At 38.7% G+C, this 18840-nt stretch overlaps 1 protein-coding gene across 9 annotated transcripts in view; it reads right to left on the bottom strand.

Moving 5' to 3' along the window:
* NR2C2 (nuclear receptor subfamily 2 group C member 2) overlaps positions 1-18840 on the bottom strand; it is a 40434-nt gene that overhangs the window by 20533 nt on the left and 1061 nt on the right. For 2 of the 9 annotated variants that reach the window (XM_065642533.1, XM_065642534.1), the window contains exons 2-7: positions 16415-16498; positions 15042-15141; positions 5987-6097; positions 3613-3813; positions 2281-2383; positions 1363-1542 (exon numbers count right to left, since the gene is read on the bottom strand). In XM_065642533.1, coding sequence (XP_065498605.1) covers positions 1363-1542; positions 2281-2383; positions 3613-3813; positions 5987-6058 — 556 coding nt within the window. In that variant the 5' untranslated portion in view covers positions 6059-6097; positions 15042-15141; positions 16415-16498. Of the gene's footprint in view, positions 1-1362; positions 1543-2280; positions 2384-3612; positions 3814-5986; positions 6098-10983; positions 11005-14169; positions 14248-15041; positions 15142-16414; positions 16499-17632; positions 17652-18840 lie in introns of those variants that run through there. The other 7 variants (XM_065642532.1, XM_065642538.1, XM_065642539.1 and 4 more) reach the window with 5 other exon arrangements.

Raw genomic sequence — 18840 nt, forward strand, 5'->3', positions numbered from 1 at the left:
AACTTCACAAGCTTCTCTATAGCTTGGCATAACATTAGACTGTACTGATTTTTCACCTGAAAATGAGGACAACGGAATGAATAAAAGACTACGAGGATAATACAAAGTATTTCTTTAAGTGTTGTACTAATATTAATTCTCACACACTTTGCAAATGTAAGGCATAACATAAATGGAGACAATATTTCTGTGCTATTCATTGTACCAATCATACAGCAGTTATTGCTCTAAAAGATTAACATTATTAACAAGCAAACACAAAATTCAACCCTTTTGAATGTAACAGTAAAATACATGGATATGTCTCTATCCTCATAGCCAGCAACAGTTATTTAGTTTCTGATTTTGCTTTTGCAAATTTTGTTACAGTCAGCAAAATTTAGGGGCTTAAAGTGGGTATATCCATTTTGTTGGCTTGCTGGATAGATAAATACTAATGAGAAACCTGACCCAATGCCCAATGGAGTCAATGAACATATATCCTAATCGTACTGGGATAAGAAATGTTCAGCTTCTGGAAATGCAGCCGTTTCTCTTGCACAAATGTCTCCCCTGTACTCAGCACAGTGTGTGCACAGTACAACGATCATCACGTCATGTCTGGAGTTCCAGAGTGCAAAGACAACAAAGATTTCCCTATTTACAGCTGAAGTTCTGCCTCCCTTGTACTCAGTGCTTGGAACTTATCTGCCTAGATCAGAGTGGAAAAAAGGAAAGTATTTGTTGCTTCACCTTAAATTCTCCATAAATTTATCAGAAAACAACCAGATAATAGGCTTCACACAGTGCTGGACTGAAGAAGCAGAGGTGCTATAAATTGGAAACAAAATACATTGAAAGAGGTGTTTGGATGCTAGCACTGAAATTGTACAAAGCACTGCATACCAACATGAAAGCATATGGTTTAAAATATGAGTTTAAACAATGCCTCATAGCACAATGCACACAAACGACCAAATTAATAGAAAAATTAAGAAAAAAAAGGACATCATTACCTTCTATCACTGGATGAAAAAGCAGCAGAAATAAACCAGAAGGAAAGCAGACTCTGAACATGGAACACTGGACTTAGATTCATGTCCATCCATTTTAAAATATTTTGTGTTATAAACATACACTGTGTTTGTAACAGGCATTCTACATGAGGCTCTGTCTGGGCTCCTCGCAGTTTAAAACAAATCACTATTGCACCTCAGGCACAAAATGCTGAGGACAGAAAGGCATGGGAGACACTCGGGCTGCCCAAAGTTCTGTTTCCTTCAGGCAACATACACCAAAATGGAGAGGACACAATAAAAAGTGGTAGTCCACATATTAATTATTTGGTAGGCACAATACCTACATTGGGTACTTAACACTCACATTCCATTTTCATGCCCATCTCTAGACATTTCTTCAGCCTACAGAACTGGCAGCGATTCCGATGGTGTTTATTGATGATACAGTCCTGGTTGCTACGACAACTGTAGGTCAAATTCTTCCTCACACTCCTTTTAAAGAAGCCTTTGCATCCCTCACAACTGACAGCACCATAGTGACGACCTAGGAAACATATATATTGTTATCAGATGGAAATTACTTATATTTTACCATTCAAATATTTACCTTAAGCAAGTAAGACATTGTAAAAGTCACCCTTTAAATTTAGTTTGTGTTCTTACCATCATTTAGGACCACAAAAGCATTGCTCATGCCCTACAGGAGGTTTCTCGTTTACCTATTGCCACGAGAGCGCAGAGAGGAAAGCTGAGCCTGTTTCTGAATGAGGGGCCTGTGAAGTGGCAGATCCCATTCTGGGCAAGCACAGATGCAGTTTTATCCGCTGTTACTTGCCTTTTGCAGTGATAATTAAAGACCAAAATCTACTGGGAAGTCTTCAGTTTGTTAGAGAGCACTAAGAAGTGTTTTCCTGGAGCCGGTGGACTTTTCTAGGTGATGTGTTTATGGCATGGTTGCCCATAGCTGTGGGGAACCGGACTAAAAACTTCCAATTGTCTCTTTCAATTACCAGGAGCTATCCAATCATTATTCTGTCTTTCAGCACATGCCAATCTACCACACACTCCAGTGAAGTACCAACTAATATTCTTCCAAGCAGTTTAACTATTCCGTGTATAGATACAAAAGTATAATGTTATCTTTTTCCCATTTAGACTCAATTGCTTTTGCCATCAATATGGATAAAATCAGTTAAAACACGCAAAACCTCCTCCCTTCATCCCAGTCATCCTGTCATCAAGTCATCAAGTTTCTTGAATACTACTTTCTACTCTTTCTTACCTGATGCTTTATCACCACAGACTACACAGTATTCTACTACCTGGGGCCGCTGAACATCAGCTTTTCCCAGCAAACGTTCCACTGAAGCAGAGTCTGTCACTATCTAAAACAAAATTCCAGAATAAAAAGAGGTAATTAGCCAATATTTTCTTCTGACATGAAAGCAAGGAGATTTGCCAACAGAACAAGACTGGTGTATTAACTGGGAAGAGGTGGCTGAATTTGAGAGTATGACATGTGGAATGAAATTAAGTAGTATAAAATACAAGTTAATGAGAGTTTTTACTGTCAATAGTGAGACTGCTGAAACACTCATAGCAAAACAAATTCCAAATAAAACACCTTGCTTTGCGCAGGACAAGTAAGTTTCCTCACTTGTGCAGTCAACAGTATTCTTCTCTTCTGGCAATTACTCTCAAACAGCTGCTAGTTTTAGCCAAAGATGGTTGTATTTCAGATGTTGTTCCCACCTATCCCTTCTCTACCTATTAGGGGCACATGGTTCAGGAGGGACAACCAGAAGCTGAGATCCATTATAGAAACAGTTTAGTTTCCAAAGGCCTTGGATTCCAAAACATCTGTTCAGAACATTCCACTTAACACAGAAAAAATTTTAAAACCCCACACCCTCTGTAACTTCAGATAATCCATTTAGCATAGTAACTTAAATTTTAAGACTGCTAATATAATTTTTCAAATATTTATGTAAGAATGGTTCCTCTCTCTGCAAAATATTCTCTATTGTAACAGTAGCAATAGGGACCAGGTGCCATTTGTTTGTTTAGGTGTTTTGGTTTGGTTTGGTTTTGGTTTCCGATTAGTATTTTTTAAAGAATGCTAGAAAGAAATCTCAAACTTCACTACAGATTATCGTTTATATAATTTGTTTGCAAGGCTCCCCATTGGTGTGGATTATGCTCAACACCTATGAACAACTATAACAAAGGACAACTTTTGCTCCAAAAAGCTTTCACTGCCATGTCTTGATACTGCACTGTGAACATCAGCTTGCTCAGGTGAGCTGTATCTCTGTATACCTGTGGATCCCGAACAACCCATCTGAAATACTGGCACTCCTCACAAGCACCATCTTATGTATTTGCTTATGTCTTTGGAATTTTAACGAGAACAGACGAGGCGTGACAAGTGCAATGGAATGCATGAGGAACGTGAAGACAGAAGGATTTATGACTGAATAACAAAGCCTACAATTAGCATGGTCTAACCCACGTCACTAGATCTTTAGAAAACTATCACAATTTGCCTTAAATAATCTTAAAATCAAAAACCAAACAACAAAAATCCCTGGTCTGTCTCAATGACCATACTTGCCTGAATTCTGCCTGGCACGATGTTGTCGGCGGTGGTGAAGATGAGCTGTTTGGCATTGGGTGTCTCAGGTGCTGCCAGGATCACCTTTCCTGCACCAGTTCCATCTGGACTGGCTAAAATAAACTGTTGCTTTGGAGACACAGCTGAGTCCACTGCTGTCACTATTTGGATTTTTTGACCTGTTTGTTGATCTGTCACAATCTGTAAAACACATAGAAGAATTTTATGAGCCACAGCAGACTTTACATTTTAAAACCTTTTATTCTGTCTCAAAATTATTATACTCTCTGATAATTGTCCTTGTTATTTATTATTTTGCCATTTGTACATTACACTGGTGCAAAGTTATTGCAGCTGCCTACATAAGTGCAAAACAATAAAATCAAACCAAATATTTATGTATATATGTATCTAGATACCTACCACACAGAAGGAAAATACTAGGCAGAGTTGTGAGAAGTGTGAGTCTGATACTGTTAATAATTAAGAGATATAGGGAGATAATATAATCACGTTTAACTGTTTGAAAAGAGTTAGATACAGTGGTTCCCAGACAGAATAAGAGCAAAATGTAACCTTAAGGACTGCAGCTGACATATGGCAGGTCTATATGCGGGGTATACCCTGCCTAGGGAGAGAGCATCACAGCAATTTCACAGAATCACAGAACATCTCGAGTTGGGAGTGACCCATATGGATCATCAAGTCCAGCTCCCTGCTCCTTGCAGGACCACCCAACACTAAACTGTACAACTCAGAGCATCGTCCAGACGCTCCCCGAACTCTGCCAGGCTCGGTGCCGCAACCGCTCCCCCGGGGAGCCTATTCCAGGGACCGCCCACCCTCTCAGAGAAGAACCTTCTCCTCATGTCCAGCCTGAACTTCCCTGGATTCAGCTTCATTCTGCTTCCTGCTGTCCTGTCGCTGGTCACCAGAGACAGGGGATCAGCACCACGAGGAAGGCTGGACTGTGATGAGGTCCCTCCTTCTGGAAGCTGAACAAAACGAGCAACCCCAGCCGCTCGCTTCTTGTACATTTGACTCCTACCTCCAGATCCTTTATAAAAACATGTATTGGGCTTAATGTCAGACTTAAAATGCTACTGAAAACAGAATGTGAATTTACACACACTGATATTCCTATTTCACTGACTGTATCAGGTGTCACAGTAACAGTGTATTTATTTCCCTAATTTTGATTACCTAGACTTTTTACGTGGTTGTCACGTACCTTTTGTGTAATGTAACTTATCAGAAAGTAAGACATATGCTAATAGTTTAATAGTAAAACTCTACTATAATAATAGTTTTACTATGTTAGAATGCCTTAAAAAGGCAGTAGAACTACTCAAAGCAGAGGCTGAATTACAGAGCTGATGATTTTTCTAGATTACAGAAACTCTTCAGGAAAGGTGACCGACACCACTATGATATTGCCTGTATTTATGTGAGGAAGCTGGAACACCCTTTTCTTATCCTAGCATTCTCCTTCATCATGGAGTTGCAAGTTCTTCTCAGAAATATCAGTGATATAAGGAGGTAGATTATTTTCCAGAATTGAACAAAAGTTACAATATAAATACCTACCTTATGAATGCGGAATATTCAGTATGCTTCAGTTATACATGTTGTGAGAACATCTACCTTGCAATGAAATATTGATACATATGGATATGGTTACTCTACCAGGCAAAATAGAGATTATGTTACCAGATAACTGTATCAAAAATATAAACCTTCCACCATAACAGAATCTTGAGAATCAGCAGGTGAAACAGTAAAGCTGCCTGATTCTACCTTTTGTTGATAATTTTAAGGAATAACATCTTAGATACAGAGCTAAATGTCGTTGATAACTGAAGAATATCTCCTTGGTGCTGTCTATAAAGAAAAATCAGAGACTTCTTCATAATTTTTCATGAATCAGATATAAGCACTGATTATAATAAATAAGGCAAAAAAACAGGTTGGACAAGAAGTGAATGATATTTAGGTTCATAAGAAAAACTAATGATGGACATCATTATACACGCTGCAGTTTGAATCTTTGAAAACAACATTACAGAAAAAAACCCCCTATCATGTATAGTAAGCATAATGACAATGACAAAATCATTTAAAAACTGTTTTCGGGGCCGTTCATAGGGGCTAAGCGTAACCTCTGCAAACACTGCTCACTGACTACAGCATCGATACAATTATCACACACAGTCATCACCAAACACAGGCTGAGAGAATTTCAGTTTGCACTAAAAATGATCTGTTCTCACAAAGTTTAAGGAAATCTTCCATAGACTTTAGCATGCTTTTGTATAAACCTAAGTGGGCGGAGGAGACAAAAAAGAAGATGTGATAGTTACTTAATGGATTTTACCTGAATGCGTTGTGGTGAAGCTACAGAGGAGTCTGTGGAAATTATTTGGATACGTTGGGAAGGGCTGGTCATCACTGGAGATTCAGATAGTGAAGTCTGAACACTCTGCACCTATAAATAACGGACAGAATTTTAATTTACTGTTACAGTACTGAAAAATTCTAAAAAAACCCCAAACAAACAAAGATCAGATGGCTCTATAGCATGGAATCTAAATTTATTGGAAAGGTTACAGTCATTAAGCCAACTTGGATTTGTTTTCAATGAATTATCAGAATATTGTCCTTTTTTTGGGAAGAGAATGAATCTGATAGCTGACCAAACCCACAAAACCAAACCACCACCACCCCGCTCAACCAAATCACTGGATCATTACGATGTGATGCTTCAGCTTACTGAAATGTAGAAATTTTTTTTCAACTTTCAATTATAGATTTGCCTCCTTTTTTGCTTCTGTAAAAACAAAATACACTGCATACACAATAAGGTATAATGTTGAATATTTCGCCTTCTAATAATGTTAAAGTATTTTATGAACTACTTTTTAAATTTTCAGGTAGCCCAGATTCAGAAAAGCTTTCTCTAGGCTCCTAAATAAACATGTCCTCAACCCCAGGAACGTTTATGTGACAAGAGATAAACAGAATCTGCCGGAAGAGTGAACAGAACTCCCATCTGACCAACCCGGCCTTTAGTTTTTATGTCTCTCACCTTATTCCATCTATGAAGCCTTCTGAAAGCGAGCTGTTAATACAGCTCACTTAGAGAAAACTGCGATTCATTTTTCAAGTAGAAGTGAGAACAATTTTAACTCTCCAATATTTTTGAGGTAAAAAGTTTAAATTAAGATGGCTGGTTATCTGGATATCTGTGTTTTAGACAGCAGAATAAGTTAGAATTCCAGTTGTTCAGTATGCTCATGTCCTCTCCCCCTTTTTATTGTCCCCCAATTTGTTTTTCTACTTGAGAGCAGTGCAGATTTTTTCCTGGATCTATGCTCAAACAGATCACCAATATATTCAGCGTGTATTCAGGTGTATGTGGTTAATTCTTGTTATTCTAGATTTAACTAGCATGGCAGAGATTAAGTTTGGCGCCACAACTGTATACTACTGTATGTTTTTCTAGTCCATAACTTTCTAGAGTACCAAACTGTAATGCAAATCTAGTATTTCCAGAGCAAAACTGTTAAATGTTAAAATAAACATGCAAGATAACATTGGCTTGACGGCCTTTATCTTCCATTGGCCATGTACATTTACACACAGCTGTGGATACTCAGATCCCTTGATGCAGCTGTTAGTAGCAGCTGTTCCTATTAACAATGGCCAACGCAGTACAGATGCAGCAGCCGTATCCCAACCCCTCCACTAGCTCACAGCTACAGCCTGCCACTCCCACAGCCATCCAGCCCTTTTTTGTTAAGCTTAGGATATACAGATGCTTATTAAAAGTACCTTATTTAGTAGCATTGGGTTTTTTCAGATATAAACGTGAGCTGAAGCTATTATGTCAGTCTTTAACACAGACAAGTATATGTAGATGTCTGTATTGTTGGGTTTGGGGTTTTTTTCAGTATTGGTACGTGTGGTTTTGCCATTCTTAGTTTGGAACCTGACTACATAAAAAAAAAAAAGCAGGCTTAACTGAACAAAATCAAAATAAGGGATACCAAAATTATCCTGGAAGTTCTTGAATTAGAAATGGTTAGTTCCAGATCTCCTTTTGTTTGCCTGCTTTCAATAGATAGGGGGAGAGCTAAATCATTCTGCTACTTCTAATACAATAACTCATAAGAAAATTACATGTTCATTTGCGCTGTCCTCATTAAAAAAGCTGTGCTTTCGTGGCACATTTTATGAGTTACTGGTCCAGGACATGGCTCAATGTTTCAACTCTTGTCAGAAAATCCAAAAAAAGGAGGCAATTTGGTTCTAAAGCCATACACTGCATATTTTCACCAGTATTTTTTAAAAAGTTGCAAAAATGTTTGACCAACAGTTAGTACACATAGCACTAGTGTTCTGATGCAGACCACAGCAGCTCCAGGTGACGCTGCCGTCCGCAGCCAGCAGCACAACAGACACTTGTCAGGCACGTTCTTTATTGAAAGTGATTATATAAAAAAATGGAAAAACACAGTAATATTTAAAAGCCTGCTGACTGCAAATGTTTAACACTCAGCATACCTGAATAACAAGCATTATAATATTACAATATTATATAAATGTATACAGACATTCCATTTCAATTGGAATAAAATAACGCAGTGATATTCTCTATAAAAAGAACAACCAGAGCATGGCACTGCTGATTTCTGCTGCACTCAGTTTAACCCATAACTGTTTATTTGAAAACAATGCATATAGGCCAAAACTGTTCTTGGAAAAATGATCTATAAAGTCAAAGACTTAGCAGCCTAGATTTCTGCATCAGTCTGCCTAACGCTCAATAAATCTTACATTTTAAAAGATATTTTACATTTTGATAATATCATGATTTTAAATAATTTTCTCTTGTAAATGGTGTCATTTACAATATTTGTAAATTGTTATTGTATACAATAATTTTGGTTTTCACATATATTCCCTAAGAATGCATTTACATTGTCCCACAGAATCTATGGGACTGTGTTTAGTGTATGACTGATTATAATAAGTGCATTCTATGTGGGGAATTTGAGAATATCAAATGAGTGTTTAATATGTGCAGTGACATGTGGTCAAACCCAGGAAGCTCATAAAGTTGTTTTTATTAAACTGTCTTTTAAACAATCTTAGAATGATGTTTTTCAAAACCTATATAGCTGGACAACAGGGTAGTGTCAATTTAGTAATGATTTAAGCTTGCATGGAAAAAAAGCCTAATTTTGTAAGCATTCCTGCTTCATATACACAAAAAGTTCATTTGTAAGGAAAGAAAAAGCGGTTTGGATAGCAAGGAAAATTCACTGTGGTCTCTGGGGCATCCACACTGTTCTACTATTACCTGCATCAGTCCCAAATGCTGCACAAGTAAAACCTACATCAAACATACTACCTCTAGTTATCTTTAATAGGCAGCTCGCCAAAGTTGCATGATGAGGAAAATACACAGGAGAGATGCAGAAACAGTAGAATCTTCTAATTATTGGATGATACAAGTATCTAGCAGCAGAAAACTAGACACGAAAAAACCCAAGACTCCCAAAATCAAGACTCTTAGAGGACACATTTGAAAAACCATCTCCTTATCTTCCATGCCAAACTATTATCTAAGCTATGCACCCTTTAGAAGGCCTAAATTAGAGCAAGATGATCTTTTAAAACTGTTTTCCAATTCTTTCCCATTAAATTACAGAATCTTTAGCCTTTATTTGAAGCATTTCCGAACCTCACATTGCAATGCATTGTGGGCAGCTTCGAAATAAATACAGAGACCTAGTCTTCAGTGTTGTTCAAAGATTTATAGCAACTTATAAGAAGAATGCCAGTATATATATATATATGGTAACTGCATTGAAATTCTCCTGTCAACATTTTGGGACTGAACAACCATTTCTTTTTTCTGGATTCGTGAAGTACCTGCTACAAAGGGGTCCCAGTGTTCAATGGTGTTTCCAGGTACGACGTCAATATGAAAACTGGTGCTTTCTGCTTTCAACCCCTTCCTCGGTTTGTACAGAATGGACTGCATCCTCATGCAAAGGTCATTTTTACTGACCAACTCCAGCCTCCTTTAATACGAGTTATTTCTCATCCTCACCTTGTGACTAGTGGGTTAAGTCCAACAGTGATTGTACAGTTGGGTAAGTTTGAGACCAGTTGCCCTTATATGCTGATATGTCATTTTCATGTTTAAATATTCAAGAAAGTGTATTTATTAAGCTGCAAACAGACAATATTTTACTCTTCTCTTGGCTGAGAAGATATGGTGTGCTAAAGGAGCCTAATTTGTCTAATACAAATAAATGCTTCAGTGTGCACATGTAATCTATTTCTATGCTCTTATTAACATGCATACGTACTCAGGATAGTGAAGGACTCCGAAATGCAAAATTTTACCTTATTTTCTGGCTTGTCTACTTAATACTCAGGGGAATAAGAACAGCTTTAAATTTCTGACTGCTACTAAAAATCTCAAGTTTATTTTCCAGACTGAATACACACACCATTGATAAATAAATCAATGCAAAAAGGGAACATATTTTTTGAAATATACAATTTACAAGAGTGAGGAAAAAAAACCTTGTCTTTTTTTCACAGCCAAATTTGACTTCTTAAGTAAAATTAAAAAAAAAAAAAAAAATAGTAGTACTCAAATATGCAACACTAGTTCTATCAGAGATGTACAAAATTAGCTTCAGATAGCCCAGATAAATACCATAGGAAGAATTAAGATGTCATTAATTAGACTGCCAAATAAATGGAATCAAGGTATTCTGAAAGTAAATGTCTTTAAGTACTCATATCAGGAACACAATACAGTTTAGCATTCTATTAGGTTCACTTACAGAATTAAACATTGACTACTCTGATGTGTTCAGGAGCAGCCTGACACCAGGAAAACTGGATAATTTGTACAGCAACTGCTTTGGAAGCTGCACCTGCAAAAACCTACTCCTCCAAAGTCAATGATCATACGTTTCTGCAATGCTAAAATATATTTTAAAAAATTAAATACGCTTTAATTTCTTTAAGACTGGAGTTTCGAATGAGACTTCATGTTGAAGAGATGAGGAAAGAAACAAAGTAGGCCGTGTATCAGAGAAAACTTCAGCACACCAGATTTTACAGAGGCTTAATTAACAATCATTTAACAGTAACCCCTGTGACCTAGACCTAGTCAGAAAACAACACACAACATAAAAAATAGCTCAAAAACCCCTCATTTCCCTACACAAAACAGATCAAATACACTTATTTAAGAGACGGGAAAAATAATTGGCTTTAACACACTTAGCATTGTTTGCTTCCTGGAGCTCCCCAGCTGCACTCTGCACACACTCCATTACTTACAGTGTCAAATTCTTCCTGCAGCCTTATTTATATTTTTCCTTGGCAAATCTCTGAGGGCAAAACAATCCAAGAGAAATGTCGAGGTCACTTTCAGTCAGATCCCAGATCTTTTCATCCAGTCCCCATGACTGAGAATTCCAGGCCCGGAAAGCAGGCAGTATTGTTTAAAGTGCCCTCGCTGTGACCCTGCTCCTCTGAAGGTCAAGTGCACTATCATTCCTGTAACCAAGGAAGCAGAATCAACGTGTTCCTGCTGTTTTGCCAGCTGCTGAAGGAGTTTGTCTAATAGTAAGATTAATTTCATCTGGGGACGATAGTTCCAGGTTCTGAAGTGTCCCCCTCCCCATTCTGTTCTGAAGCACCTCAACTTGATCACTCTGAACTATAAAACAACAAAATGAAATCTGAGAAAAGAGTTTGCCTGTATCTTGAATTATTTTCAAATCGCCAAAATTAAAAGGATAATCCACCACGTTCCCTGTGGAGCACCTTTAGCTTTAAAGTTCACTAAGCTAATGTATATAAATATCAAATATGAAATAGCATAATCAGTCTTAATACATTTATGAATTCATACAGTAAGTTAATGACAAACTCTTGATTAATTAGATTAGACTCCATAACCAAACATCCATATGAGGCTGTAGTTAAGGCTGATAAACAAGTAAAAACCAAAAATATTTTCAAATTCTTAGAAAGTGGAATTTGTTAAAGTCATGGTATGCGAAGTTTTTGGAAAAATGACCATGTACTTGACAAGTTTTACAATATTAGATTTGAATGCAGTGGACTTGCACTACAAAGACTTATGCAACAAATGCATGACACAGGTGTCTTTAAGTAGCACTGGTATTTTATTTTAGCTTCAAGGACTCCCAATCTTACCACAGATTTGTGCTCACTATTGAAATTAGGCTCCTTACTTGATAGAAAACACAATTATCTATTGTACGAGTCTCTGAAAATACCATCTATGAATAATTACTGTAACTACAGGAGCGTATTTACAGCATGGGTACAACATAAATGTTAGGTCAACTAATTGTGATCTAGTTGGGGGGAAAGTATTCTACCTAAAACATTTGAGAAAATCCAATGACATTTTAGTTGGATTTGCCTTACGCTTATTATCTGACACCACACTGAATAGCCTTGTCACTCTAGGCTTTTATTTGTCCATTCAGGAGAGAGGTTTATAATACCTGATTAACAGCTGTCTTTCCTGGGACAAAAAACAGATCCTGAATATAATAATGCTTTATCTCTATATAACCTTCTGTTCAGAAGCAGACCTAAAGTTTGGAACAGCTGTATTGCAGAGAAGGCGGAATCCTTGTAATGCTTAAGCAGAAGTGATATAAAAACACACACAGTATAAGAAAAAAAAAAAAAGACTAAAAGTTGCTGTGTTTTCTGGATCAAAAGACAAGTTAGGAAAGTAATCAAAATTTGAAATAAAATATGAAACGTATCAACTACAGTGTACTAATGTAGCTAGTACTACATTAGTAGTAGTTAGCAGTAGTAACTACTAACGTAGCTAAAGCTTTGTCACAACTGCCTAAGTCACCCACAAAAGCTCAAAGACTTGAGCAAGAAATACAAAATATACTAAATGCATCTTCAACTAAGAGTAATGTTAGATTTTTAGGGCCTGGTAATTATTTTTTTGATGGAACTTTCTCAAGTATTATACTATATCCTGCACAGAAATATTACAGCTACAAAGGCTTTTGCTCTTATTTTTAAATGACACCAATTATGCTACCATAATAAGCATCCATAGCAAAGCAGAATTAGTATAACTTTAGAGTTTCTAAGAAGCAGCTTCAATTCTTGGCATAACTGCATCCAAAAAAAAAATTTTAAAAAAAAATTTTTTAAAAAAAATCACAGTCTACATCTTCCACACCACCCCAACACCTGTATTATACCAGCAGCTCTGCCACATCTGGTAACATTCTTCAACTCGGAGGCTGCCAACCCGCACAAGCCCTGCAGGATCTCATTACTCCAGCACGCACGCTGTGTGATGTACCGCTCAGGCTGACAGCATGTCTAGGTCTTATGCAATTAATAGTAATTTGAGAAAAGCTGTATTTGATCTAAAAATTGTTTGAAAAGACTCAGCATCAAAACTCCACCTTGAAAATTCATCCAGAAATGAGAAAATGGTCAACGATAATAATAAAATATTAAACATAAACGGCCTTATTTTAGAGTTCGTTAATTCTTACAACAAAGCAAAGACTCATGCCATCACTCTCCTTTTTCAGCACACAGTGCTTTATCTGGACTTAAACCTAAACTGCTGAACTACTTATGATGTAACATGTCAGAGATCTGGAGAGGGTCAAGAAAATCACAGAACCACAGAAGGGTTGGGGTTTGAAGGGGACTCTGGAGATCACCCCATCCAACCTCCCTGCTACCGCAGGGTCACCAGAGCAGATCGCACAGGGTCGGTCCAGGCGGCTTTCAATGTCTCCAGAGAAGGAGACTCCACACCTGCCCTGGGCGGCCTGGTCCAGGCTCTGGCACTCACAGCAAAGAAGTTTCTCCTCATGTTCATAATACTTTACATGACAAAGATCTCCAGTATTTTTTCAGTCCTGTGGCAAAACATCCTTTCAGAAAGGTCCAAGGTTTTGACATGTTCTTATCATGGCACTGAGGGAACCGAAAGCGACTGGAATCCTGCAGTAATGCAGCGGGTGTAAACGAGACCGCAGGAAGCAGAGCGTCAAGAGTCACCTCCTGCGGCTGACAGAGAACAAGGAAGCACTGGGAACAGTTTGTGGCTGTCATGGAACTGGAAGGGGACAGTTTTAGCAAGTCCCAGAAGTTCTTCCTGGTCACAGCAGAGCAGATGTCGGAAAGAGGAAACAGCCCTTGTTCCTCCCCACAGCGACAGTTCTGTTTAAACACTTTGCATTAAAAACTAAGGCACCGCACCGGGTACATATCTCCGTAACCAAATATATTTTTCTTAACATGCAAACCAAATCTAAATTGGTGTTGGGACTGAGCCTGGGCCACTGATATATTGCACAGTGACAGCACTAAATAAATACTTGACAAAAGCAGAGTTACTTAGTTTTGCACTAAGGCTAAAGTATTCTTTATGCCTTTCAAAAGCTACTCAAGATGAGGAGGAATTGCTGAAATTCCTTCTGAATCCCCTACCTGCTCTTCATTCTCCAATCTCATGAACTGTAAGTAAAGGTAACCGCAGACACTAAACGTGGAACTGTCTCACCAATCTGTTCAGAAACACACATCGTGAACAACGCACCAAGCAACACTGCTATAAAGCAGAAGCAAGCAACAGCAGTGAAACCATTACAAGGACAATTTTACAAAGTGCTAAAAATAGAATAAGTACAAAAATGCATGCGATACCAGAGTGCACTCAGTACCTTCTGTGATACATTCACAATTTCACGGGAAAAAAACTTGATGAACTATTGCTCAAGAAAGAAAAACAACATACGGCTTACTTGCATGACAGTCTGATCTGGTGCTTGGCATCACAGTTCTCAATAAACCCATGCACTACATATGTGATTTATGTTGAAAAAATGATGCAGATATAGCTAAACCTGCCAATATTTGCATTAAGTTATCCTGTTTAAAACTTGTCTCTCATCATTCATAACTTAAAATTCAGGGCATGATTAATGACTCCTTCCATTTAATTGATGAAAAATATGATATTCTGAAAAAGCCTCTAATTTTTTAAGGCCAGTGCCAAGTTTCATACATTTTCCCTGAGAAACAGTGAGTACAACTTTAGCATACTTCAAGAAAACTAGTAACATATTTACCTGTGTTAAAAACTGCATCTGACTGAAGACACAAATAGCAGGCAGCCAGCCATTCACAAAGAAATGGTTCAACGTTAACATGCTCATAGCATTTATTAATTCTTAATGAGATAATGCTGCTTATAACCATATTTCCAGGAACAAAGTTTTCATGGTGTTATGCAGTGGACAGGCATATAACTGAAGGAGGAGCTGAATACTGTAAAGAGCTGAAGCCCTCTATGTACCCACCGGCCAGGAAGAAATCACAGAGCTTCATACACTCTTGAGATGGAGCGATCTCTCCAGGGGCAAGATACAACCATCACACTATGTTACCACGGTGCATTTCCTGCACGAGGAATTACAAACGTCACATATTTTATGTGCCTTAGATGTGATTATAGCACTCAAGTTCTACCAAATAGTATAAGGTTTCCAGCATTTCCATTACAGGTTTTTATTTCCAAGTTTATTTGGAAGGGTTTTTTAAAAAATGCAGCTTGCCAAATTGATATCTAGTATAGCAAACTACAGTGAAAATTCGCTTGTCAGTTTTCAGTGTGAAAGTTCACAGTTTTTTGAAACTACTCCTTAGATGTTATTTCCATGATACTCAGTACGCCATTTCCCACACTATTTAAAGAGAAACAAAATTTATTAGAAAAAAATTGCTCTAAGTAGGGAATCTTGAATCCATTTCTGAAAACACAATGACACACATTTCCTCCATATATAGAGCTGCTTCTTGAACTAAAAATACTTTTTAATATCCAGATGTAATCTTAGTTCAATAGGTCAAAGAAAACGCCAAAAAATTGTCTGAAAAGTGGCCTTGTCTACAGAGGCCTCTTAGTCTGCTTGCCCTTTGTTATTTATGAAATCTCGTAATTATGTAATCATATGATAAATCATAGTAAATTTGAAGGATATTAATCCAGTTAACTTTAAACAGACAAAAATTCTAGTTTATTTTTTGACTGAAGTTTGCATACTGAAGGAGATAAATATGTTATTTTCTATGGACGTGATCACACGCAGTTTCAGTGTTTACAAGCTGATCTAGACATTTTAGCTGTTGAGCATTCAAGCTTCAGTGAACATAAATCAAGATAAGGCTCACTTAATATCACTTTAAGCAGATTTTGTGCTCTTTTTCTCATACATCTAGGCAGAAAATTTATAGCCCGATTTAAATTAATCATCCTCCTGTAAATTCAGCATAGTGCATAAGTAAAACAGATGACTTCGAATACTCTTCTGGATTTAGATGGCAACTTTGGAGATGAGCAAAAATTTTTCATGTCCAAAATGGTAAAGCTAATGACCAAATTACCAGAAATGTTGTTGTATTACCTTTTTAAACAATCCATAATACAGCAGAGTTTGTCTACAGCTCATGTTGAACTTCCTACTTGCATTCCCAGTACAGGGGCCACCAGAATGAAGGGAAACAAACCACAGCCTGGCTGCGCTGGTTTCTTGTTTGTCCCCAAGTGTAAAGCAATACTGTTCTATAAAGATTTTCTCATCCATTTATGCTTCATTGTGAACAGCAAGGACTCCCAAATTGTTTTTAATTTCCAAAGCTCACATTCTGACTGTTGATATCATCTGTCACTCACCTCAGCCACCTGCTGAGCCTCCACTACCTGCTGAGCCAGCACCTCCACATTGGTTGCCATGGCGAAGCAAGACCATTAGAGAACCTGTTTGAAAAGACGCCAGCAACTTCCATCAGGCACAACAGTTACGGTTTTCCTTATTCAAGACATCTCTGATATGGCTTTTTGATCATTTACAATAGCGCTTGACGTATCTGACAAGTAAAATGCCATGGATGTGTTTGCACATTTATGTACATGCATACTGGAACCACACTGTTCAAAAAGCTGAGGCACGCAGTTATCCTTTTACTTTATAAAGCCTCTAATATACTATTTCTACTCTATTATCTAAGCTGCAAAGCAGAGATGTTAATTTCATAGATTAACAAATGAATTTGAGTGACACTGTTTGTGGGATTCCCAGGTCTCCAAGTGCTTTCCTCAAAACCTCTCAGCTGAACTGCTGCACCACGTGCTGGACGGAACCAGCGCCCAAGAATGCTGTTTTGAGCCCATTCGATTGAGTCGTTCCATCAAACTGCCACGTTCATCCATATCCTTATGGGAATTTTGCACAATAAGGGAAACAAAATGGCACATCTAAAATAGATTTTCTATTAGCCAAAATATTTTTTATTATAATGTGATAGTATTATTACTCTGAGAAGAGCATGCTCAATTGTTTTATGTGATTGTGTCTGCTCCTTCAACTCTATGCTCTTTGGGGTTAAAAAAGGAAAAAAAAAGAAAAAGAGGGAAAAAAGGAAAGCATGTAGAAAAAGGAAGGAACAAGAATGCAGATACTTCCGATATATTTTTAATTATCGTTATTAGGTCTGCGTTTCTCCAATGGTAAATTTAATTAAGATTTAATTATGACTTGCTCATTGCTGAGCCAGAGTTCAGATTTTGATCCAGGTGTAGGTAATGAAAGGGCATTCTGGAATGCTGGCCCATTTGATGTTTTACTGAATGCCTTTTGATGGTACTTGCAAAGCAACCATTTAACATAAAATTAAAACATACCACCAACAATAGCAAAACATATAACAAGAAAATCCATGCATGTCTCTAGCACCGATGCCCCCTGCTCAAATGCAACTTACTACATTAGCATTGAAAATGTCAAAATTCAGTAAGTTAAAAAAATTAAGTCATATTGCAGTAAAATGTGAAAATCATTTCTTATATGTTAATGGAAGACTACTTGTAATAATGCATAATCAAAGTTGAGACCTTCCTGATGGAAATCATATTTACGCTGAGTTCTCATATGGCTTGCTGTGTTTATTCGAGTGTCCAACTTGCACAGGGAGCTTACAAACCATTTACAACAGACACACTTGACACTGCAGCTTGTGGAGAGCTTCTCAGCTGGTCAGTGATTTCTTTTCCATGTTTTTTCTTAAACTCATTTCTTATTTTCAGCAAAGAAGATAACTATACGTTCATGTTTTTTTCTTCAGTGCTTTAAGATGAAGGAAGCCCTGACAATGAGTTATTTTTTCACAAGAACACGGAAGGCCCACTGCAGGCTTTGCTGTGGGGAGGCTCTGACAGACGTGGTGGTGTTATACACCAAAGTTTTTAGTGCTCTCCGCCTCCCCAAACCAGCAATAAATGGAGGCGACCTGACCAAACCCATCTGGAAGCCCGGAGCCCACACCCAGCCATGCCAGGGCTGCTTGTTAATGGTGTCGATCCCCGGAATGCGACATGAGGCAAAATGAGCTTCCTTGCAAATCCTGGGCGGCACTAAACTAACCAGCAAAAAAGGTGGAACCTAAAAATTGCAAAAACGCACCTGGAGCACCAGGAAAACACTTCTGGTGTAACAGGGTGGCAGCCAACCCCATACATCCAGCTGTACTGCTGTCCAAAATACAGCATAAAAACCATCCACCTCTCCCTCAGCTGCAGGGAAATCTCAAAACAAAGTCATACACTCTGCTTGAAGATATTCTAAGGGTATGGCCCTACTACGATGACATGGCAACCGGCCGAATTCAAGCTTACTGAAATCTGTTCCTTTGTCTTAAACAGGGCTCTCCGCACTGCGAGCGGCAGGCCAGCTCGCGCCCCCTCAGCAGGAGCCGCAGGAGCCGGGAAAGGCAGCGCTCGCGTGTCCGGCTCTCCCGGGAGCCGCTGTCCCGCTGCGGCTGCGACGCCGCCGGCCCGAGACCCCGGAACAGCCGACAACGGGCGGCGGGAGCCCCGGACACGGGGGGACACGGGCAGCGCCCCGGACACGCCACGGGCAGCGCGCCCGGACACCGGCAGCCCCGCGCGCCCGCGCGCAGCCGCCTTCCCGCCGCGCGCCCCCATTGGCCGCGGCGCGCTCGCGCCCGACGCACAACAACCGCGCGCGCAGCCCGCTACTGAGCGCCTGCAGGAGCCTCGCGCCCCACGAAGCCACACCCCTCCGTCCTCTCCCAGCCAATGAC

This window comes from Caloenas nicobarica, chromosome 11 (assembly GCF_036013445.1).
Source record: "Caloenas nicobarica isolate bCalNic1 chromosome 11, bCalNic1.hap1, whole genome shotgun sequence".
Taxonomy (NCBI): domain Eukaryota; kingdom Metazoa; phylum Chordata; class Aves; order Columbiformes; family Columbidae; genus Caloenas; species Caloenas nicobarica.